Source organism: Barbus barbus, assembly GCF_936440315.1.
Source record: "Barbus barbus genome assembly, chromosome: 46".
Classification (NCBI taxonomy): Eukaryota; Metazoa; Chordata; class Actinopteri; order Cypriniformes; family Cyprinidae; genus Barbus; species Barbus barbus.
In genome coordinates, this window is record NC_136724.1 from 677501 (window position 1) to 702500 (window position 25000).

General features: G+C 36.9%; 1 protein-coding gene across 2 annotated transcripts in view; it reads left to right on the top strand.

The window, feature by feature from the left end:
- The window catches only part of tgfbr1b (transforming growth factor, beta receptor 1 b), a 55403-nt gene that overhangs the window by 1881 nt on the left and 28522 nt on the right, over positions 1-25000 (top strand). For both annotated transcript variants that reach the window (XM_079409420.1, XM_079409421.1), the window contains exon 2: positions 24911-25000. This exon is cut by the window's right edge and continues 156 nt beyond it. In XM_079409420.1, the coding sequence (XP_079265546.1) occupies positions 24911-25000 (90 nt within the window). The remainder of the gene's footprint in view (positions 1-24910) is intronic.

Here is a 25000-nt window from a genome sequence, read left to right on the forward strand (position 1 = left end):
TTTCATGTTTTCTGTAAATATTAGCATTCACGCCAGCAGATTTTATTGTTCTGTTTCTTCTTCTTCCTATTATTTTTGGTGTCTGCCGATTTAAATGCTCAAGCTCTTTAAAGCAGGATGGATTCTGATTGGCTGTCAATGTTTTATCGTTCATCAGCTGGTCATGAAAATGATTCTCTGTGTCGTTATTGTTATAACTGTGGTGTGGATTCATTCTAATTCTATGAGGATAGTGATTATCTATAATATAGTTACCGTGACCTACCTTTGACACTTTTCATTTGAGCTGTAAAATTGTTCTCATCATTTTGTTTATAAATTGACTTCCAATGTAAGTGCTTCACAGTATCTCACATTTTTTTTTAAAAACAAAAAGAGGGTCAAAATTTGAGTGATTATCAACATTCACACGTGTCACCGATTGAACTGACCTTGAAGCCGAATCATGCACTTCCAGGATGAAATAGATGGGATTGTATCCTCTTAATATACAATAGAGTGAAAGCATCATTGGACTGTCTTTACAAGCCCATCACCTGAGCGTCTCTCAGTCAGTTTGGCTCCAGATGCGTGACTAATATGTATTGAGGCCTCCTCTGCAGATTCATCCTGAGACACTGATTTAAAGCCCAGCTCAGAGGCTCATCTCTAGAGCAGGCATCTGATGCACGCTCGCTACAATAATGTTGCCTTTGGGACAGGAATCTGAAGTATTTTTGTGACCCCAAACTGCCTGTTGTCCCGGTTTAAAGAACCAAAACTAATTTGAGAAGCTGCATTAGTGGCAGCTGTGAGTGAATGGAGAGGTATCGATGCGTTCAGATGGCCTTGCTTTTGGCAGAAGCAGTATTTTGCAGCGATGGTGGCTTTTAAACGTATAGCTGGCTCAGGGAAACAAATAAAACACTCCGTGGCTACAGTATATCTGGAGCACTTTATGTTAGACTTGACTTTCAGCTTTTTAAAGTGACAAAGTAATAGAGTTTTCAGGCTTTTGATTTATAGTAATAGACTACGGTTATGGGTGACGATTTGGTTTTAAGCAGCGTCTCTGTGAGTTGAATTTGGCGTTATTCATTTTATTCAGTTAATAACAGGCACATTTACATCTTCTGAAGAGCTCTTCTCAAACTGATACCAGAGTAAGAGGCTGTTTTATTAAAGCGTTGCACTACTGACACCATTATGAAAAAACAGAAGAGCTGCTCTCATGCGGTCCATTTGTTGTCTGTATTTACTGAAGTAATTTGGGTTAAGTGCCCTGCTTGGGTTCCCGTGTTTCAGCCATCTCAAGTCATTACCTCAGAGTCAGCTATGACTTTCAAAACCTTTGGGACGAAACGGAGGCCCTTCCCCACAGACCGCAGCGCTCTCAGCTTCCGTGTTCGATCGGCCAGCCGTACCTGTCGGAGGAATCCCGTATCGCTTTATAGCATGTTATTATACGGACGGTCAGACTGTGGGATTTGTGGTTTGGATGCAATAGGAGATAGTGGCATGATTAATGGCCTCTGTCAAAGCACATAAATCAAGCATTTCTGCAGCTTGCACTGTCAACATATCAACATAGTGTGCAGAAATGCATGCATACACAACAGTTTAAGCATTACTTCCATCAGAAACCAACATTTAGTCATTTTCATGTCATTGCAAACCTCTTTAAAAATTTGCTCTTCTGGAAATGCTGAAATTAGACATTAAAAAAATTCATACATTTTCATTCATCAAGGATGCATTAAATTGATCAAAATTGTCAGTAAAGAAAGACATTTATAATGTTACAAAATATTTCTATTTAAAAAAAGGCTGTTCTTTTGAACTTTCTATTCATCTGTGAATCCTGAAAAATAAAATGTATCACAGTGTCCACAAAAATATTGTGTTTTCAACATTGATAATAATCAGAAGTGTTTCCTATGATTTTGTAGTGAAGTAAATACTACAGAAAAACAAATGAACATTAAATAGTTTAGTTCAGGCAAGAATTGAAGAAAAGAAGCAGAGTAAATTCAATATTAGTACTCAATTTAAGCTTGTAGAATTTAACATTTAAGTATATTTTGCTTGGAATTGTTTGTTATTTTTACAAAGATTGTTTAAGTAAATATCAAAGTCATGATCCCGCTGTTCCCATCATACACTTGGGCATGAATAATTAATAAGGTGCATTTTTTTGTTGCTGTTTTCGAGATGTATTTACACAGTTTTATGGTTGCTTTTGTTGTTAGGTTAAGTAACATCTGGAGTTAATTTCTTACTCAGAATGACCAAGTATTCAGGTCTCTGTGTTTATTCAGTTAAGAACTATATTGAGTCAACATATTACCTTAAAAAGAATAAGGAGCTGTCTACTTGCTTACATACGTGATTGGAACTTAACCACATGCTTTATTGGCTTTTTTTTTCAGTGCTATGTACTTGAGTAAAAAGTTTACGAACCGTCACTGAGTGAAATGTAGTTGAGTATTGCAGGGTAAACTTAAAATAATTAAGTAGAAATTACTCATCAACTCTTAATTTGCCACGTTAAATTTACTTATTTCCTTTGCTAATTTTACACAGCTTAGTTAAGTAGATTTGACTTAATTCCGTGCTTAAAAAAATCTGCGTGCAAAAATAAATTTTACTTTTTTTAATTTTTACTTCTTTTTGTGTAAGCAGTAAATCAGTATATTATTATGATTTCTGAAGATCATGTGACACTGAAGACTGGAGCAATGATGCTGAAAATACAGCTGCAGATCACAGAAATACATTACAGATTAACACATTCACACAGAAAATAGACATTTTACTGTGTGTACTATATTTTTAATAAAAAAAATGTAGCCTTGGTGAGAAGAGATGTCTTTTAGAAATATGAAATGCTCTTACCAACCCCCAAACTGTTAATAAAGAGTATTGAGACAGATGCTGTTGTTCTTCAGAAATGACCAGTAATCAAGTGGTTCATGTGAATCATGCAGTAAATATTCAGTATTCCTCCTGAAGTTATACAGTGGCTTTATGTGAGGAAAGGACTGAAATTAAAGTCATTATTCCACTGAAAAGCTTCCCGTTTCACCGCAGCTCACAAATCTTACGCTCTTTTCCGTGATTGGTCGAGCGATACGCCACAACCAGTTAAGTTTGGAGTCACTGACGTCAAAACTGGTAAATAACAACTTTAAATATTTTGTTCCCAACACAAAGCTATCATACACCATCAGAAGATTTGGAATATGGTGCTTTATATGTCTTTTATTTTTATCTCAACTGCATCCATCCTCATTTACTTGAATACTGTCACATTTTGAAATTTGCTGAAGTTAAACACTGAACCGTGTTTTTAAATACTGACTTTCAGAATCAGTCTTACGTTTGTAATGACATGAGAAAATGATGACCGGATTTTCTTTTTCGGGTTAGCTAACCAATTTAAAAGGCTCAAACGAGTCAGTGTCTGTGAAAGAGAACAAGTGTCCATCCAGTGCGCTCCAGAATCTGATGCTTTTGTGCCGGTGAAGTGCTGGAATCCAGTCCTGCCCTCTCTTCCTCTCATTAGTTTTACTGCTGATCTGAAAGGGGGTTTTACGGCGTTCTCCTCCTTCCTCCTGCAGCTTGTTTTGGAGACGCTGCCCGTCCAGTCGGCAGGTTTATGATCCCTGCGTGCCTCCGAGGAGCCTGGAGCGCCGGGTATTTATAAAGAACAGTCCGTCATGTGCTCTGACACGCTGGCAATTAACAGAGAGAAAGTCTGCCAGGAAAGTTGGTGTTTAAGCGTCATCTTTGGTGCTTTACTGACCGTTCTCTCTGAAAGGCTTATTAGCGCGTCAGCTTCAGTTGGGTTTGGAGTGTCCTAGAAAAGCCATCTCGGGCTAACACTCACTCAGACGGCTCCTCGACAGGCGGCTCGTTCCTCTGTGATCGCCAGCCGCTCAGAACTGGGTCACTGTCATTAAAAACAACAGTTTGGTCTGATTTGGCATCTTATAAACAGTGCTTGGCAGAGTCATGCACAAGTAATTGTCATCTTTCTTGTGTACAGGCATCAGACTCTTCACTCGTATAATATCTACATTTTTCCTATGCCCCATGATGCCTTTTGCACAAATTAGGAGAGTAAGTTCTATTAAACTGTAAACAATCAGTGAAAGATTTGCTCTATGAACACAAAAAGTATTTTCAAAAACTGAACACAATGAGGTTTCATTATTCTGCTCATGCTTCAACCATCTAGCATTAAAAGAAAATTTAACAGTGTAAAAGCATTAACAAATTACTGCAACAAAACATTAATAACCCCTGCAGGATTCTATTGCAGACATGGTAAATATCACTAGTAATATACAATATGTCTGGATTATATAACAAGTCATCTGAATCCAAAATGTACATTACCATTAACATTGAATGAATTAACGTTTCACTGATTTCTGTCATTTTGACAGACTGTGACTAAAACACAGTAGACTCGTTAGGAAAACAGTGGAGACTTTGCTAATGACCTGTGAGTTGATTATATATAATAGCATCTGTGTCAGAGTCGTCTGTTTCCTCACAAAATGCATCTTTTAAATAAACCAGATAATGTATTGCTAAAGAGGACTCGTTCCCCCGTCTCTCTGTTGCTCATTGGGAGGTTTTCTGTGTGTAGCTGTTTCGCACCTGCAGCCTGCGTCACACATACATGCTCGGATAGACTCACACAATTTGGAAACGCACTCTTGCGCTCGTTTATAGAGTGCATTCGTGTCGCCAGCTTTCAGTGGCCTTCTTTCCTGAAGCAGTTCTCCACAATTATTTGTCCCACATGGATTAAAAAAATCTTTAAAAGGACAGATCACCTGTCATCATTTACTCACGCTCATGTCATTTCTTCATCTGTTGAACATAAAAGAAGATATTTTGAAGAATGTTGGGAACATTTGACGGTAGCCATTGACTTTCATAGTAAGGAACAAAGAGAGCTCATGAAAGCCTGATCAGAGTTGTGTTTTTCTTCTCTGACGTCACTGATTCCTGCGTTAGATGAACAGAAATGCTCATAATTAACAATTAAGGTCACTCAAACAGATAGATGTAGTTCTGTTTGGTGCCGCTAATGGTTCAGAAATATTTATTGCACCTTGTATATGTTTGTTAATTAACTAACGCTTTCTGCTAATAACATTCTAGCATTTTCAGCTCAGTTTAACACGTTTACCATACTCTCATCCATTGTGAACCTACTATAAAATGCAAGCGTTTTTTTGTGATTTGGGTGTGAATGAATGCATATGGGAGAGCCGTCAGATCCGTCCTTACCAAGAGTGCGATTCTTTATCATGTTCAGACAAAGACACGAATAGCAGAAGGCTTTGTGGGGGAGGTGGAGGTTGACGGGGTCCATCTGAGATCCTCGCACCCTAACCCACATCTGTGGAGGACAAAAGCCTGGCAGTAATGGGCGGATAGGGGTTAGGGGCGAGCGCTGACCTATGGATATGACTCTGGGCTCCTGTGCGCTGCTGGACCGGACTGAAGGGGGAAGGGTGCGTCTCAAACGCTAGCTTTCTGTGTGTGACGCTCGTGCAGGGATCGTGGTTGCCAGGAAACGCGGTGTAATTAATTCTGACGCAAGCGGAAGGAAGGTGAGCACGAAAGAGCTGCGTGGAGAGGCTTTCTTTGATGAAGAACCCACATGATGCGAAGCACGCTTTCCTCTGTTAAATCACTCCATCTGGCTCTGGAGCGCTTCGTTTGTGCCGTTTAGAGTCTGGGCACACCGTTAGCCTTGGCTAGACTCACAGCATTTACAACCTTCACTTTAAAAGCACGTCTCTGAGCTGTCCTAGATGTAGAGCTGCACGATTCTGGATAAATTGAGAATCATGATTTTTTTGGTCTCAAATAGAGATCACGATTCTCCCACGATTCTGAACTAAAAAAATGTGTGACAAAATATTAATTGCTGCAGTCTATTCTAATTAATTTGAATGAATTATTAAACATTTTAATATATAATATATGTATTTAAAATATTTTTTAATTACACCGGTTTGAATGAATGATTCAGTGACTCACTCATAAATACTTCACTTGTTTCATTACTGGATAAATTAGCATTTTTGAACGAATCACTTGAATGATTCAATGACAAATACATTTTTTAACAGTCACTTGTTGCCACCTAGTGGAAAAACAATGCGTTTGAGAAAAACATTATTTGAGACGCCAGGTACTCTCAAAAGATGACTTGCTCTATTGCGATTGCTACCATTGACATAAATGTTTATATCCGAGCTAAGCGGTAGAGCTACTCTCACGGAACACTGCATTTATTCGCAACCGCAAAAGTACATAATTTGTGTGTGTTTTAAAGCCTTGTTGGTTAAGCTTTTCATTCACGCGCTGGTCTGACGTGCACTTTCTCTGAGCCCGTACACCTGAAGCGTGCAGACTAAAAAGCCTGTCTAACAGCGCCTGATTACTCAGCTAAGTTATCTTTTGAGCTAATACTGTCAAAACACACAAGGTTTACATACAGACTCAGTTGGTTATGTCTAAAATGAAAGTAAACAGTTGAGAGAGAAACGGATGTGTGTCTGTATATTAGAGCTCTTAAAGGGACTGAACTAAACATGCAGCCGACTGTCATTAAAGGGATAGTTCACCCTAAAATTTAATTTCTGTCATTATTTACTCACGTTGTCACTAACACTATGACAGAATCGACAGACAGATGACAGAATTTTTTTGTTCGTTCAATTTCTTGAATACTCCTGCTAAATATGCCTATTGTACCTGAAAATAAAGCACTGTTTGTTTTACTTGTATGCTATGTGTATTTGTAATGTGTAATTACAAATAGAGATCGACCGATATATATCGATTTACCGTTATTTTCCCCAATATTTAAGCATTTTTCTATAATCGGATATCGGGTTTGTAATATCGGATTCACAGATAAATACCACCATCTTGTGGGTGTTTTGAGAATTGTGCGCAGGATCGCAATTGCAGCGCATCTGAGGGGAGACGAGACAACAACAACAACAGCCTGCAGGTACTTGATTTGCTGTAGTTAGTAAACTATTTAATATTACAGTCATTAATGCACAAATTAGATGTATTACATAGAGCCAAGTTGCATAAAGTGTATATCAGGCATTTAAGAAATATGATAAATAAGATACTCTGTCAAGCCCTGTCCCTATAAAGATATAACTTTGCCTGAAATAATACAGCCATGAATGATTGCATGTTGGAAAGAAAAGCATTGAATGTAATGCTCTCTCTGTTGTCTATATGCTCATCATTAGTCTCGTGAAGCCGCTTCATATTGCAGTTCACTCAGCGGTTGATGCTCAAGAAATACTCAGCACAGCCACTGCATGTAACTTTTAACAAGATTCACTTTTTTGAAGCACCCTAAATTGTGTTAACACTTACTATATAACCATTATTTCCTTTATAAACATCTAAATTAATACAACTCTATGGAAATTCTCTGCAATCGATGGCAGTTTGAGTAGCCTATAGTTCTGTGTAAATGCAGATAAACCGCGCTGTCAGCAGCATAATTTAGAGCATGCCAGTTGAGAAATGCAATAAAATACAATGCTTGTTATATTCCAATATTCCAGAGAATATTATTCAGTGAATTAACATTATCCAGTGAATTATTCTTCACTCTTTATCCTATTAAACAGCTTATAAACCTACTAAAACTGTAGTTAAAAATGAAGTTGATATGACTCCTGTCCTTTATTTATTTTCTTCATTTGAAAACATTAGACATTCTACGTTTATTTTGCTTACTGCTAATATTAGTGTTGCTGCTAAAGCTTTTTATAAATAAAATGTTTTTATTGTTGTAATACGAAGATTTAATTTAACATGACAGGGCTCTAGACTGCGACCAAAATGGTAATTGTTTGTGAGTTAAAACTTGAGTGGTTGCATTTGTACGAGTGGCTGGTCTGCGCTGCTCCAAAGCGTCTGCTTCATACAGCGCACGCTGCCAGCCGCTGCACATTATAGCAGGAGTCAGATTCCACTGATCACGTGAAGAGAGGTGCTTTCAGCGCGAGCACTTCAGTAGAGCCTGCTTTATACTCGCCGCGTCAGCACGAGCGTGAAGGTGCGGAGCACAACGGAGGATTTTGTTTTCAAACTAAAGTAAAAGACCACTTCTTAAACCAGAGAAAGTGAACATGCTGGTGTTCTTGTAGAAAAAAACATGCAAGTCCTGTCAGCCACAGCCAGTTTAGTTTTACTTTTCTTTTTGTTTTCGTTTTGAGAAGCTTGTTATCTTTGCTGTTTACCTCACGTTACGCTGTGGAGGCTTTCCTTAATTAAAAAAAAAAAATATCAATATTTATTTGCTTCCTCAGAGTTTGCTAAACATTCTGTAATATACTCGGTATATAGTATAGCATGTGTCCTGTGTCATGCCTGGTCTTATTCGTTTTTGTTGATAAATGTTATGTAAGAGTTGGTCATTGTCAACGTACTGTTTTATTGTTGTTGTGCTTTTTAATTAAGAATAACAATGAATCCATCTTTTGTTTTAGTCTTAAAAAATGAAAGGTGTATAGATATAAGCAAAACAGACAATTATCTTTTCTTGTAAAATGTGACACCAAGATCGCAAATTTGAAAAAAATTTGTGAAAGCATATGAAAAAAGGAATTCCTGTTCACAAAATATAAATCACAAATAATACAGATGAAAAAGAACGAGTTAAATGTTGAACACTTTCGTTACCATATAACTATAAACTATGATAAAAGTTCATCAGCATGCATTGATTAATCAAATGTTGTAGCAAAAACAAAAAACTAATTGCAACCAAATTATGTGCTCGTGTGATCAACTGAGAAAGTTAGTCACTAAAGTGAGATCAGTGGGAAGAATGAGTCTAGAGCCCTGCATGAAAGACTGCTAATTCTCAAAACATTTTTTATTAAGATGACCGAAAGAAGGAAAAACCAGAGTGATGTATGGACTTACTTCACACAGTCATTTATTTACTTTATAACAGTAAATAAATATCGGTTCTGCATATCGGTTATCAGGCACATAAACATGCAAATATCGATCACTAATTACAAATCGTGAAATCGTGATATTATTTTTGCCATATCGCCCACCCCTAGTTTGAACTGAAATGTGTGTTGGCAGTGTGTGTACACAACTACCCTATAATCAGGGGTTAAAATGGAATTTGTTATGTGTGGGGGCTCTATGGTATTGAGCTTATAAGTGTGTCTATATATATATATATTTACACATTTCAATTTATTCATTTAGCAGACACTTTTATCCAAAGCAACTTACAAATGAGGACAATGGAAATATATATGTAGTGTGTGTGTGTGTGTGTGTTTTGTTTTTTTGCAAATATGATTTATTCTAATGTCAGCTGTGATAGGCTATGTTTTTATATTTTATCCAAGGGCTTTTCATTTTTTTTTACCTTTTATAGAGTATATTTTCCCACTAGTCTCATTAATTTTCATTTCAAATTCTTACATTTGATCTATAAATTCAATTCTAATAATGTGATCGTTATTATCTATACGTTATCAAACTAAATAATTTACACTGGAAAAATACAACTACATTAAATTATGAGATTCTTTAAAAAAAATAAAATTGAATATACAAACAAGAAATTATGGCGGAAGTGATACTTTTCAAGGAAATGAAAACGGCAGCAGGAGCCAGTGGTGAGTCATTGAGTCGTTCATTCAAACGATTCGTTCAAACGGCAGATTCATCAGATGTTTATGCATGGGCTAATGAAACTGACTCAACCGATTCGGTCAAAACACTGGATCATTCAGCAGTGAATCGACTGCTTGCTTTGAGATGCGCTGTGGTTCCTCCAAAAATGTAAGTGACCTAATATTATTGTATTTGCTCATTGAACTGTTTATAGAACTATTAAACAGTCGTAATGGTGGAAACGTTGAGCGATGCTGCCTAACTAGCTGTATTTAAATATAATAACTTTCCATTTTGAATTTTTACCTCCGTATGCTGAGTTTGTTAGTGTTGCACGCTTTGATTTCTCCTGGAGAGGAACCTCGGCTCCGCAGAGCAACCTTATACTGGCAATAGATGCATTATAGACAGTAGCTATCCACTATTCGCCACTTACTCTAAATGTAATAAAATCAGAATAATACTTGCGTTTTGGTGTTTACATAGTTATTTTTGGTTAGTGATGTTTTAATCATGTTACTTGTCTGGCATTAATGAAGCGTTAATGTTGAGTCCTGGAGGCTATGTGCCCTATGTATTGGGCTCAGCCCCGGACGGCCCCGGCCTAATTTAAACCCTGGTTATAATGATAAAGATCCACCCAGTGTTTTTTTTTTTTTTTTTTTTTTAATCTCGTTAAATAATTTCCCCTTTCTCATATCAAGCCATTCTTAGATCCCTGTCTGTGACGTCACACAGCATTATTACATCCAACAACTAAACACCTCATTCGCTTAGAAGCCATTCTTGTCTACAAAGCACTGGGTGGATTTTTATCATTATAGGGTGGATGTGTACACACACTGCCAACACACATTTCACTTCAAACACCATGTAAAAGTGAATTTTGTTTCTGATGTCTCCTTTAAAATGACAATAGTTACTTCAAATGTCACTGTATAACAGCATTCATAACAGCAGTATATGTTATAAAACACAATATTCAGCAGTTGAAACAGGGCTGCTGTGTGAATGAGCCGCGAGCTCTCTTCAAATCCAGGTTATCAGGACAGACTCTGAACTCACAGCTTCATTGCGGGTTTATTTGTACACAGTCTGCTCTGGTGTTTAGCCTACAACAGTCTGTCTTCATGATAGGCTTTGAAATATTGAGATGGATTATGAGCTCTGGAGAAACAGCTGAGGGTTTCGCCATCAGTTATAACCAAATGATAGCAGCAAAAGAATCAGTCTTAACTTGCACTGCAGAATTAATATGACCAATATTACCATGCCATGCTGGTGTTTGGACTTGTACCATGTAAATATGGTGGTTTGTAGACATTGACCACAGTAATACCATAGTATTCTTCAGTTCTTACACACACACAGCATGGTAATCAGTCACTCATTACGGTGGTGAATATAGTTCAGATGAGAGTTTCATGTGGTGACTTTAACAAGTGTTTGGTCCATTTAAAAAGAGCATAACATTTTATGTAACTTAAAAATGAAATACATTGGGTAAATCTTATCTTTATATTGTGCACGATTCATCAGAGTACTGAATCATATGAACAAAAAAACATATAGGCATGAGCTAAGAATTAGTTCCCATGATTACTAATTTGTTCTTTTGTTTTAGTTAAATTGAAACAGATTCCTAATTTGTGGCCATAAAACTCTATTTTGAGCATGTATCGTGTGAGGCTAAGTGTGCAAAAATGGAACGATCCAGTTTAATGAAGCATGCCCCATTACGGATGTAAAATGGATGCTCTTTGATTCATTCACATTGGGTCTTTTTTCCCAGTTTGGTAGAGTCTTGGCTCAGATTCTGTTTTTGAGCCTAATCGAGTAAGATTTGTTGTTGGGAATGCTAACCAACCCACCCAACCACTTTACCAATTTACATCCAGATGAAGATGAATTAGCTTGGCTCTGAAAACTCGACACGCTCTTCAATCGATCCCCTGTCTGCCGTCCAGAGAACTAAAGGGACGGTGAACAAACAGCACACCGATTCATTGAACTCTCGGCTGCGTGCTTGGATTACACTCATGCATTGCCTTGGCGGCTGCTGGCTCTCTCCCGCTCTGCCGAAAAGACATTGAACAGCACTTGGCTTTCAATGCAGATCATTCAATTACTGCATTAGAGATTGAAGCCAAAGGCTCTAAAGATGTGAAATCCAATTGCCATTGATTCTCAAAATCCGTAGTCATTGTCTTGAGTTTTTGTTCTTTCTTGCTTTGTGTTTGGCATTAAATGAGACCATTTCCATCCTTTTGATCTCTGAGACTGAGATACTGCAGACATTTGAGACATTCGCCCCCATTCCCGTGCATTTATAAATGGCTTATGTGGTTTTAATCAGATTGAATTGGGTTTATTGAAAGCATTATTGAGTTGAGTGACTCAAAACTGCGTGCTTTTCATGAACGGCAAAGTGAAGAAATTATCTGTTTTATTCCGTAACGTAATTAAAATATTCCTCTCAGACTGTTTCATGGGGTGTCTTTAAAGGGCTCCTGAAATAGAGAATCAAAATGTTCTTGATGTTTAGACATATGAGAGGTTATTCCACAATAGAAAAAAAAAGATGTTGAAAGTTTCAGAACTCAAGCTAACTTTAAAATATGTATTATTCTTTTATACCCTTCTGAAGTGGCCGGATTTGAAATCGGGAGAATGATTTCACCTTAAAGGAATGCTCCACTTTTTTTTGGAAATTACAACTCCCCTAGAGTTAAACAGTTGAGTTTTACCGTTCAGCCGATCTCCGGTCTGGCGGTCGCACATTTAGCTTAGCTTAGCATAGATCATTGAATCAGATTAGACCGTTAGCATCTCGCTCAAAAATAACCAAAGAGTTTTGATCATTTTCCTACTTAAAATATGACTCTTCTGTAGTTACATCATGTACGAAGACCAACGGAAAATGAAAAGTTGTGATTTTCTAGGCTGATATGGCTAGGAACTATACTCTCGTTCCGGCGTAATAATCAAGGAACTTTGCTGCCGTGCCATGAGTGCAGCAGGAGCAGTGATATTACACAGCGCCTGAAAGTTTACACCTCTAATGACTCTCATAAGCTCAAAAGCATCACACTGCTGAAGTGAGACGTGAACTCTGATGTCTTTGGAGAAATGTTTATCAAATGAGTTCAGTAGCGGCGTTGCTGTTTTCACTGAATCATTGTAAGGAGTATTAAAATACTGGTTTGAATCAGTATAATGAATCCTTCACTGATTAAACTGATTAAAGTGAATCAGTCAGAACGGCTCCTGAATCAGACTCGGCCACTGAACTGCAGGCTATTACTCTCGGTGATGCTGCAATCAAGTTCTTTGTTTTGAAAGTTCAGTAAACAGTTCAATTGGGCTGTGAACCAGAGTTGAATTGAATTTTTTTTTTTTTTAAGTTCTGATTGAACTCCTGAATTTGAAGTAGAAAACTATATGCAGAAGTGCATCAAAGAAACATTGCAAGAAATTTAAATTCATGATATAGAATTTTAATTAATTAAACTATGGGAAGTTGAATTGAAAATTGTAAACAAAATGAGTATGTACACTACCGTTCAAACTTTAAAGGTCAGTAAGATTTTTTCAATGTTTCTGAAAGAAATCACTTCTGCTCACCAAGGTTGCTTTAATTTGATCAAAAATACAGCAAAAACAGTAAAACAGTACAGTTTAAAGTAGCTGTAGAATTGAGATTTCTTTTTAAGTTGCAGCTGAATTCCTGAATTTGAAGTAGCAAATTATATGCAGCGTTGCATGAAAGAGGCATCATAAGAAAGTAATGCACTGGAGCAGTAATGCGCTGGAGTAATATTCTGCAGCAGTAATGCGCTGGAGTAATATTCTGCAGCAGTAATGCGCTTGAGTAATATTCTGCAGCAGGAATGCGCTGGAGTAATATTCTGCAGCAGTAATGCGCTGGAGTAATATTCTGCAGCAGTAATGCGCTTGAGTAATATTCTGCAGCAGTAATGCGCTGGAGTAATATTCTGCAGCAGTAATGCGCTTGAGTAATATTCTGCAGCAGTAATGCGCTGGAGAAGTAATACGCTGGAGCAGTAATGCGCTAGAGTAATGCACTGGAGTAATGCACTGGAGCAGTAATGCGCTGGAGAAGTAATACGCTGGAGCAGTAATGCGCTGGAGAAGTAATACGCTGGAGCAGTAATGCGCTAGAGTAATGCACTGGAGTAATGCACTGGAGCAGTAATGCGCTGGACTAATATTCTTCAGCTGTAATGCACTGGAGCAGTAATGCGCTGGACTAATATTCTGCAGCAGTAATGCACTGGAGCAGTAATGTGCTGGGGTAATGCACTGGAGCAGTAATGTGCTGGAGTAATGCGCTGGAGTAATATTCTGCAGCAGTAATGCACTGGAGCAGTAATGTGCTGGGGTAATGCACTGGAGCAGTAATGCGCTGGAGTAATGCGCTGGAGCAGTAATGCGCTGGAGTAATATTCTGCAGCAGTAATGCACTGGAGCAGTAATGCGCTGGAGTAATATTCTGCAGCAGTAATGCACTGGAGCAGTAATGCGCTGGAGTAATGCACTGGAGCAGTAATGCGCTGGAGTAATGCACTGGAGCAGTAATGCGCTGGAGTAATGCACTGGAGCAGTAATGTGCTGGAGTAATGCACTGGAGCAGTAATGCACTGGAGCAGTAATGCGCTGGAGTAATGCACTGGAGCAGTAATGCGCTGGAGTAATGCACTGGAGCAGTAATGCGCTGGAGTAATGCACTGGAGTGGGGCTGGGCGATATGGCAAAAATAATTATCACAATAATTTTTTTCATATCAGTCGATATCGATAATTATCACAATAAAGCTAGAATTTTGCTCCATTTGCTAATTTTTCTTAACAAAATATATATCTAAATAGAAAAATTAATTTCTTAGTTTCTGCATGTTCTAATGAGTGATATTGTTTCAAATCAAGAAACAGGTTTGGGTTGCCTGATAATATTAATAATAATATACGTTTTTTGTCTCTTAGAAATGCACATTTGATAGCAGCTTGAGTTAGGATGCAGAGGCACATTTTTGTTCATTTTTAAAATCTGTAAATTTATTCTGACCACATTTTTTTTTTCAATTAAGCTTATGATCTCCTGTACATTTAAATCATGATAAACACAATTAAATCCACACATATAGCACCTCAATACATGGTAAAAATATAACTATATGGTTTTTAGGTAGCCTATTTGTATGAAAGACAGCAGTCTAAAAACATCCATTATAAATGCACACATGCTATAGCTTAATTACAAATACATGCACTATAATTATACACCATTACTCCTGTAATAAAATTAAATGTGAATATCCCACATTTCTGTCATAATACCATGGTGCAGTGAGTGTTACTACAGTAAATCCATGGTAAATGATGGCGATGTGTAGATTGAAAAGCCTTCTGACTGTCTCGTTGCACACAGTGTTTCTGCTGTTTGGCTCTAAACTAGTTTAAATCACGGAGTCATTTGTGTTGATCGCTGAATTCAAGCGCTTCACACTGGATCTCACAGCGCTGTTTAGTGCTCGCGTGACCGAGTAAACTCATCTGCTCTAGTGAAGCTTGCGCCGCGCGGGAGTTTGATCTGAGATCCAGGTGGATAAACGGGCCCGTGTGGCGTGCTTCAAATGAGGCGCGATGTTTCGTTCCGCTTTTGGCGCATAAACATTATATCGAACATTTATCGAACTCTTCATATCTTTTTATTGATGACAATTATATCGCGATAATTATCGTTATCGAATTATCGCCCGCCCTACTCTGGAGTAGTAATGCGCTTGAGTAATACTCGCTGCACATTCAGTCAATCCCTGGTTGAGTTTGGCTGCAGGTTTTGTTTTGGTGGTGTGAATCATTGTCCGGTTCCGCCTCAGGGCAGCGCCCATCTCAGTTTGCTCACTCTTCCCAAAATAGCCCTGTCTTTGGAGCGCCGGCGTCCTCCAGCAGATTGAGAGCAAACACTGAGTCAGTGTTTACACACGGCTGTGAACCGTGCAAGGATCCGTGCAGACGCTGGGCGATGGATCAGAGATCTTTGTCTGTAGTGTTTCATTCTGGAGATATGGAGCTGTGAAGATGTTTGCAAGCCGGTGCTATGCTGCGCTCGATCCACTGAGACGCTACACTCCAGTCATCCTGTCATATTGAAAACATTGTTAATTATTTATGAAGTCAAAATGAAATCATGATTGACTGTTCTTACCTTCCTAATACATATAGAAGTGAAGAATCGGCTTCCATTCAATTAATGAGTTAGAATTTGAAATGAGCCACAGATCACAGGAATTTTAATTGGAAATTGGAAACTAAATTGGAATGTCCTGTAAATATACACTACCATTCAAAAGTTTGGGGTCGGTACGATTTTTAAAAATATTTCTGAATGAAGTCTCTTCTGTTCACCAAGGCTGCATTTATTTGATCAAAAATACAGTACAAACAGTGAAATATTATTATAATCTAAAACAGCTGTTTTCTATGTGAATATGTGTTAAACTGTAATGTATTTCTGTGATCTGCAGCTGTATTTTCAGCATCATTACTCCAGTCTTCAGAGTCACATGATCTTCAGAAATCATAATAATATACTGATTTACTGCTCAACAAACATTTCTGATTATTATCAATGTTGAACACAGTTGTGCTGCTCAATATTTTTGTGGAAACTGATATATTTTATTTTTCAGGATTCACAGATGAATAGAAAGTTCAAAAGAACAGCATTTATTTGACATAGAAATCTATTGTAACATTATAAATGTCTTTACTGTCACTTTTGATCAATTTAATGCTTGATCCTTGATGAATAAAAGCATTAATTTCCTAAAAAAATGAACAAAGTTTTGAACATCAGTTTGAATGAATGTTTACGGTGCAAGCTGTCTAACAGCTAAAGCACAGCATGCTAATTAAACCACCACTGCTAAATATGGAAACTAATTATTCAGCCTCTCTACTGTGAATGTTGAGCTGGGTTTAGACGGGTTCTAGCCGCACTAGACGGGTTTTCCTCTCCCGTATGCAATCAAGACACTCCTTTAGTCTGGATTGTCTTGTCAGTGTATTTCCAGCAGACAAAATATCCTGCCTGTGGCATCAGCAGCAGATTGTTTCTGATACTGCTGTGTGAGCACATGCTGTCCTCCGTCTGTAAAGCAGCAATAGCAGAATCCGCCCAGCGCCGCTGGCAAAGCCTTGAGACGTTCAACAAGGCGTCCTTCTCCTCCGACGAGAATCAGCCACCTGTGTCGTCGTAAATAAACGCGTCTTATGAATAAGGCCATGTCTTTGGTACAGTGACGGCTCTGCTGTTGCTGGGCTGTATAAATACATATGAATATGTGAGGGCTGTTATTAGCGCTGCACTCATTGACTCGGCTGTGTTTACCTGCGGCTGCTGACAGACTCGCTGGAACAAAGGAGACAAAGAGAAACGCTCGCTTCCACCTCCAGTTTGAAGCTGGACTCCATTTCCAGAGGTTTTACCGTACAGCAAATCTACAGTACCATGAGACTAGCGTTACTCTCTAGAGAGGACTTTACATGTAGTATATTCCTCCATCTTAAGCTTTATAGCACAAAACAGACCATAAAGAATAGTTTGGGGTGAGATTGTATTTAAAGGAAATGTGATTCTCTTGTTTGTCAGATATAGAGACGCACAAATAATCAAAAGAAGTAATTCTCTTCGCTTCCTGCTGGTGTACAAAAATAAGAACTTAAAAATCATATATATATATGTGCTTGTTTTGTTTGTTTTGTGCTTATTTTGTTTTGGTTAATTCCACAATTGTTTAGTTTTTGGTTTGGTTTATTTTGTGTTTGTATTGTTTTTTGTTTTGGTTTGTTCAAAGCATGTGTTGTTTTGTGCTTGTATTGTGTAGTTTGTGCTTGTTTTGTTTTTGGTTTGCTTTTTTATTTGTTTGGTTTATTTTGTGCTTGTTTTGTTTAGTTTGTGTCTGGTTTAATTCATACTTGTGTTGATTGTGGTTTGGTTTGTTCAATCAAAGGATGTGTTCATGAAGGATCAGAAATGTCAGAACACTATTAAAAGCATTACATTTAGCGACGCTATCATAGGGATTATTTAGCGCTGCAGTGCCCTCTGTTTTGTGTTCTAGCAAACCCACGTCGCTTATTTTTCAAGAAATGCTGTTGTAATGACACGCTATGACTGTTCTCAGTGTTCAAGGCTGCTTGAGAGAATAGAGAAACCTTGAAGCACATGAACTCAAACAGCTCGAGTCCTGCTGCCTTTGGGTTTCACAAACATCCTCTGCCTTTTCAAGGTTTCTTCTTTTCTTAATTAAGCAGTGGAGGATAATCCCGGCGCTCTGCATTTCATATGGAAGCGAATGCACATGTTGTTTAGCCAAGACACTGACTCTTCATCGCTGCTGGTGCTTGTTGGTATCGAAGGCCCCTGATTAGCCGTGCCTTGTTTGACTGCTGTGTAGCGACGCGGTTGTGTGTCAGGGTGGAGCTCCTCCATCAGTCCTGTCCATCCGTAACGCCTCTTCACCTTCAGCTCCGCTCTGACGGACGGGGAGTCTTCCCAAGAGATCTGCTGCAGCGTGGGCTTTTATAAGGAGTGCTGAGAAACTTCTGAAGGCTTTTAGCACTTGTGAACAATTGCACAACAAGCCTTGCATACGTGGAGCTGCGAGCCGCATGAACCCACATATCCTCATAAATGTCAAGATTCAGCCACAAAACTAGTTTATTAAAGCGTCTTGCCATATTGGCAGTAAATTAGTAAGGTTGACTAGGCTTTTTAATTAGCTTTGATTTTGACTATGTAATAGGTACTTTAATTATCATGTTGACAGCCTGCAGTGCTTTTAAAATAAAATTGAGAAATTAATAATCAGTGTATTATTAAAAAAAAGAGATAAATAAATCACTGTCTAAATAAATAGACATTTTAAGCACTTTGTTTATTTCATGCTTCATTTGTGAATACATCTAACAATAAAATACATTAGTATTTTAGTATTTTCAGAATTTGTATTAATTTTAAATGTATTGTGTTAGACTTAAAAATGTGTTATTACTTCATATTTAACTATTTGTGTTTGAGCGGAAGCTTGTTTCCACGGGATAAAAAAAAAGGTAATTGCAATTTTTTCCCCCTCACTTTTTTCTTGCAATTTTGAGTTTGTTGCACAATTATGCTTTCCTGTAAATAATTTTTTTAAATAAAAGTATTTTTTGCTTGCAAATGTGAGTTTATATCTGTATTTGTATCTGTCTTAATTCTAACTTTAGATGTCGCTCTTCTCAGAATTGTCCAAATTGTGAGATATAAGCTCAAAATTGTGACATAAAAAGCTGCAATTACCTTTTATTTATATATATATATATATATCTATAGATAGATAGATAGATATAGATATTATATATATAGATATTAATTTAATCCCATGGTGGAAACAAGCTTCCATATTTGAAATGTTTTTCCTTTAGCTGTTGATTCCAGACTTGCAGAGTTTTGTTGTGAATGTGTGTTTTCAGGCTCAGATGAACCCAGAAACAGTCTCGTTATAAAGGATGCTTTAATGCTGTATAGTCTTTCATTTGAACCACTGATGGGCCAGTTTGTGAAACCGTGTTTTGCATATCTATACATTCTGGGCTCAGTGGGGTGGTGTGACCAGTGGCTGGGTCAGCCTGATGTGTAATCTTTAAGAACAGCTACAGACAGATCCACAGTGCTCATCTGTTTCCCAGGCCAGTAAGCTGCTGTTGCTCTGTAAGTTTCCCTTGTGTTCTTGTGCTGAGAGCTTCCAGATTTACTGTGTCTGATTCCTCTGAGCGAGAGTCTCTCCTCCCGTCTGTCTCGGAGATTTTCCCCAGAAACGTTTGGGCGGTGTGTGAATCTTGTGTCTGAACACTAGACAGACCGCAGACCGGCTGCTGCTCATAACACATGTGTGTTTTCATGTTCTGTAAGCAGCAGAGCTCACGTGAAGTTCCTGGTTGCTCCGAGGGAAATGATACTGAAAGTGTTTGTCTAGACGCTCAGATATGCTGTGCTGGTTTTACTGAAGCTTGTGGTTTTGTTCAGTCGCGCTCCACCCAGAGAGACTCATGTAACGGCTGTAATTCCTCTCTGTCTGTCTCCTCTATAGCAGACCAGATCTACAGCATATCACATCACTTATCACTCAGCATCCGGAGAAATGTAGGCAAAGAGCTCTTCCTCCACTGTAATGCTGTTATTAGAGGAAGTTATCGAGGTTAGCGTGTCCTCCTCATGACAGGACTGTGATAATATCGTGTGCTGATCACGCTTTGACAAGATTTATATCATAATATCAGCGGTGTAGTAGCAAAATATGCCTACTTTTAGAAATTAAACATATAAATTTAACCTATAATTGTTTTTTTGTTTTTTTTGGTATTGTTTCCATTTAATTTTAGAATTCTTGTTGATTTGAGAAAATATTTTACAAATAACAGAAAAAAAGTAAAAGCATAGTAAATTATTACTATTATTATAGCGCATAATTTTTTTACCCATCAACATTGATAACAACAATAATAATAATAATAGTAAAACTTTATTTAAACTTTATTAAATATTAATACAATATTTGTATTTTAATAATTAAATAATTAAGTTAATGAGAAAAAAATATAATGTACTAATATTTGAATAAAATAAATGAAAGATTAAATAACATTTAAACGTGATAAATAGCATGTTTAATAATAATAATAAACAGTAAATATAATGCACTAGTTTAATAATATTGATTAATATATAATTTAATTAAAATATTAAATATTAAAATGTATTTTATATAACATTTATTATATAAACAATTTTTGTTTTATTTATTACTATTATTATTGTTATTAAAATAGATATAGCTATATATGTATTTTAATGAATGCTATGATGTGTGTGTGTGTGTATCCTCCTGAGACCCAGCTCTGGAGTCATGGCCTCTGTAGTGGACAGTATATTTCAGTGAGTTCCTCTGAGACCTCACATGCACAGTTATAGGTCTGGATGTCCTGGACAGAGCACATTCAGGGCTTTAGAGAGATACTAAATGGTCCACAGTGAAACATTTTTGCTTTATTTATTTATTTATTTTTATTATATTATGTGTATTTGTAATGTGTATCTTGGTTCTTTTTTAATAACAAAGATAAATAATGACAAAGATTTTTATCTTCGCCCACTTTGGCCTAAATATAAACCATTCTTTTTTTATATTTTATTACCTTGAAAGGCTTTGTCTTTATAACAGGGAAATTAGCTTGGCTGTACTGCTCAGACAAAAGAGTAAAACCAACATGACAAAGAATCGTGATAAAGTCTTGATATTTCTAAAAACAAATCGTGATATGATATTTTTGCCATATCGCTCAACTTGGAACTGACCGGTTTTGTTTTATTTCAGCCGATGTCTGTTCTGGACTTGCACAAACTGCATTGAAATAATTTTCCAAAATGTCATTTGTGTGGAAATATTACTAAGTCTGTATACGGCCATTAACAGACAACTGAAGATGGACACAAATAAAAGAAAATACTGTAGCAAGCTCAATGTTCACTACGCGGAATATAGAAAGGAAATCCTAAATATTGAATTGGGAGTGGGGGTCTATATGAATGCATTTCTGAGGGGAACCGACTGTCTTGAGAAAAGTATAAAGGACATTTTCTTCTCATCTTGTCTCTGTATATTGCATGTATAAAAAACAAACTTTGTTAACAGCGGTATTCAAGGAAATGCTGCGTTGCCTGTTCCATAAGCGCCACCTGCTGTCAGAGAGGGAATTTGCATTTTCATTCGGCCGCACGCTGTCTGTTTCATGCAGATGTTTTACGTAGCATAAATTCACAAAGGTAAAGTCAGACCATTCTGTTTTCACTTCAGATGTTAAAATAATACATTATAATTTTTGGGTTTCATTGTTTGGATCATGATTAATTTGATTATTTTGGTTGTCTCTAATTTTAAATGGCTACAGATAAAGCCTGTAATAGAGCAAATAAACATCTTGTGCATGTACTCACATTTAATTTCTTTCTTCTCTCTTGCTTAAAAAAAGAAAGAAAGAAAATAAATATTTAAAAAATCGGCTATCAGAATGAGCTTACTCGCTTCTAAAGCGTCAGCAATCAGAATTGGCCATGAAGGATCGAAGAATTAAGGATCAGGTTCAATTGATGAAGCTTTTAATCATCAGGATGTTGCCGGCTCTTCCGCTCAGTTGGCAGTTGTGATGCTCCTTAATATTCAGTGCGTGCTCCAACTATGTTTTTGGTGATCCTAACTTCTTGAAGTTCACCAGTGCTACCAAGTAAAAAGTTAATTGCTAAATGTCTAAATCCCTGGTATCCCTTCGGGCAGGTACTCTTCAGATCTTGGTAGCCCGAAAATTTATTTAACTAGCCCAAATAAAAAAAGACAGATGAATGATAGAAGATAAATGTCAATCAAAACATTTACAGGGTATCTGCAGAATGTTTAAAAATCATTTTACTTGTGCAGCTCAGTCTTAAATTGAACAGCGTATGAGTGGGTTGGACAATATCTGTGGTAACATATTAAGTCATAAAATGACATGATTTATAATTCAGATACAGCTTTTCACAAAAACAAAAATCTTATAAAAAGGTATTTCAGCCTTTAAATCATTTTTACGAAAAGGGAGAAGTCAAATATATTAATTATTATATTAAATTAAAACATAAATATTACTAAATAGTTTAGATTTTTAGAAGGCACCCCACATGAAAATATACTATAGTACTTTATAGTAAATACTATAGTGTTTTTGAACCATGCTATAGTAAAGTGTATTATACTGTATATATTATAGTATTTACAACACTTTAATGAATGCTAACTATAGTGAACATATAAACTGTATACTGTATTATACTTTAGTTTTTACTACAGTAAACATGTAGTATACCCTATAGTTGTAGAAAACGTAGTACAGTATTGGGTAAAGTCATTTGTTTATATTACTATAGTTGTTCTATTACCACAGCATCTATAGAATTACCACAACACATTCATTCAAGTACTTGACTATAGTATGGTTCAAAACCATTATGTGTTTGCTGCGTAAAAACATGCGTCGATCTAAACATAAGCTTTTTGGAAATGCAAGTTCATTCTGTGCCATGAGGTGAAGCTTTACGAGCGGACGCTGAAATAAAGCAGCTGTTGAAACGGCTAATAATAAAATTTGACATTCTGTAGTTTTGTCTCATATTCATCTTTTAATCATATTTGTAAATGTATTGACTCCACAGCCAACAGAGCAATTTTCTCTTTACTGGTCCAATACTTATGGAGGGCACTGTATATACACACATATACATATATAAAATAAAATATAAAATGGTATTAGTATAATATTTAAAATATAAAATAGTATAATATTTCATATAACAGCTTACTAAAATTTAAAAAATATTAAACTAAATACCATATTTAATAATAACAACAACAATCTTAATGTTGTTGCTGCAGATAATTGATCAAATAATAATAGTTTTTGTCAATATAATGTAAGTCCAAATATAGGATGTACAGTCATAGCACCCGTCTCACACATGTTCTGTCTGTTTTTGAGTTGTGTTGTTTTCCTGTAGCTCTCGTCTTAAATGTTTCCTAACAGTGATCTTGAGCTGAAGTGAGTGGGCTGATACTGTCTGACGGCTCTGTGTGTGTGTGTGTGTGTGTGTGTGTGCCAGCTGAACCCGTCTGTGCCGCATGCAAATCACACACACGTGCATCAGCAGCGCTTCAGACGCAGAGTGGCTCAGAGTTTCTGTCCTCACGCCTCGTGTTATCTCAGTGTTATCATCACACGAATGAACCGAACCAGTGAGTGCAGCGCTGCCAGACAGTTAGAGACGGTCGTGACGGCCGACTGTGTGTCTTGTTTTCATGTTTTGATATTTTTAGCTGCAGTTCTTTAATTAATGAGCTGTGCTTTAGCTGTTTGACAGCAAAATTATCACAGAGACACTGTCTGCTGTTCAAACATTCAGGGTTAATGTCCCTGAAAGTCTCTTCTGCTCGATCTAAAACACAGTAAAAACAGTGAAATATGATTACAGTGTAAAGCAGCTATTTTCTATGTGAATATGTGTTAAACTGTCTGTCTCCCTGTAGCACTCACTGTCTCAGCTGTCTTACATTACAGATGATGGCTTTCCTAAAGACAGAAGTAGAAAAACAATGATTTTATTTAATGCACAACATTTACAAATAATACTATTATTGTTGTTTAATACATCAGTACATGTTGGCATTAACATTAGACAAGCATAAGTGATTACCGTTAGCTTTTGTAAACTACTGCAGTTAACTGTTTCACTCAACATTCAAGTTTAGAGAATACATTTCTATAATGTGTTACTCACTGCATTTATCTGCTGACAAGATGGCTAGACAACTAATGAGAACTCATTTAATTATAGCCCACATAACGCTTGCAATAAAATGGAAATAAAAGCTTGGCCTTTTTCACTAAAAAAGAAAAAAATGCTAGGCGCATAATAATAATAAATAGGTATACATTAAGAAAAAATAAATGTTGAAATATGAAATTGTTTCAAATGAAATTATACTCTAAATATCAGAAACAAAGTGACTGTCCTAGTGAATGAGTCACTGAATCACTTGATTTATTAACTACAGATTCACTCAGTAAGGAAACTCTTCTGTGTGTTGATCAGAGAGTTCTGCTGGGGCTTTGATTGTAACTATTTTCATTTGAGAAATTGAGAAAACTGACAATATTGTGTGTAAACTTTAACCCAATATTACCTTCTTATTTATTGAACTGTTGTATAAATCAGTATCACATTATCAATGGTGCAGATATTGGTTAAAAGCAGCACTCTTGCTGGTGTGATATTGCTAAACTATATCATATGATAGAAATATAAGTGTGTGATTCTTTTGCACTCATATCTTGAATGTCAGGCTGATATAACTGCCTTCTATTAGACTGCATCACAGGCCAGTCGTCCTGCATCAGGATCATCAGTGTAAGATGACGGACAGTTCTAAACGGGGCGCTGCCTTAAATGCATTAATCATTTTAACATGTTATTTTGTCCATAATTAATTGCACCAAATGAACAGATGATGAAATGAGCAGCCCTGGTTTCATTCTAATAGCTGATGTGATTTGTGTGTTTGCAGCCTTACAGTGCTACTGTCACCGGTGTCCGAACCACACGTGTGCCACGGATGGCCTGTGTTACGTGTCCATCACTAAATCCGGTGGAGTGA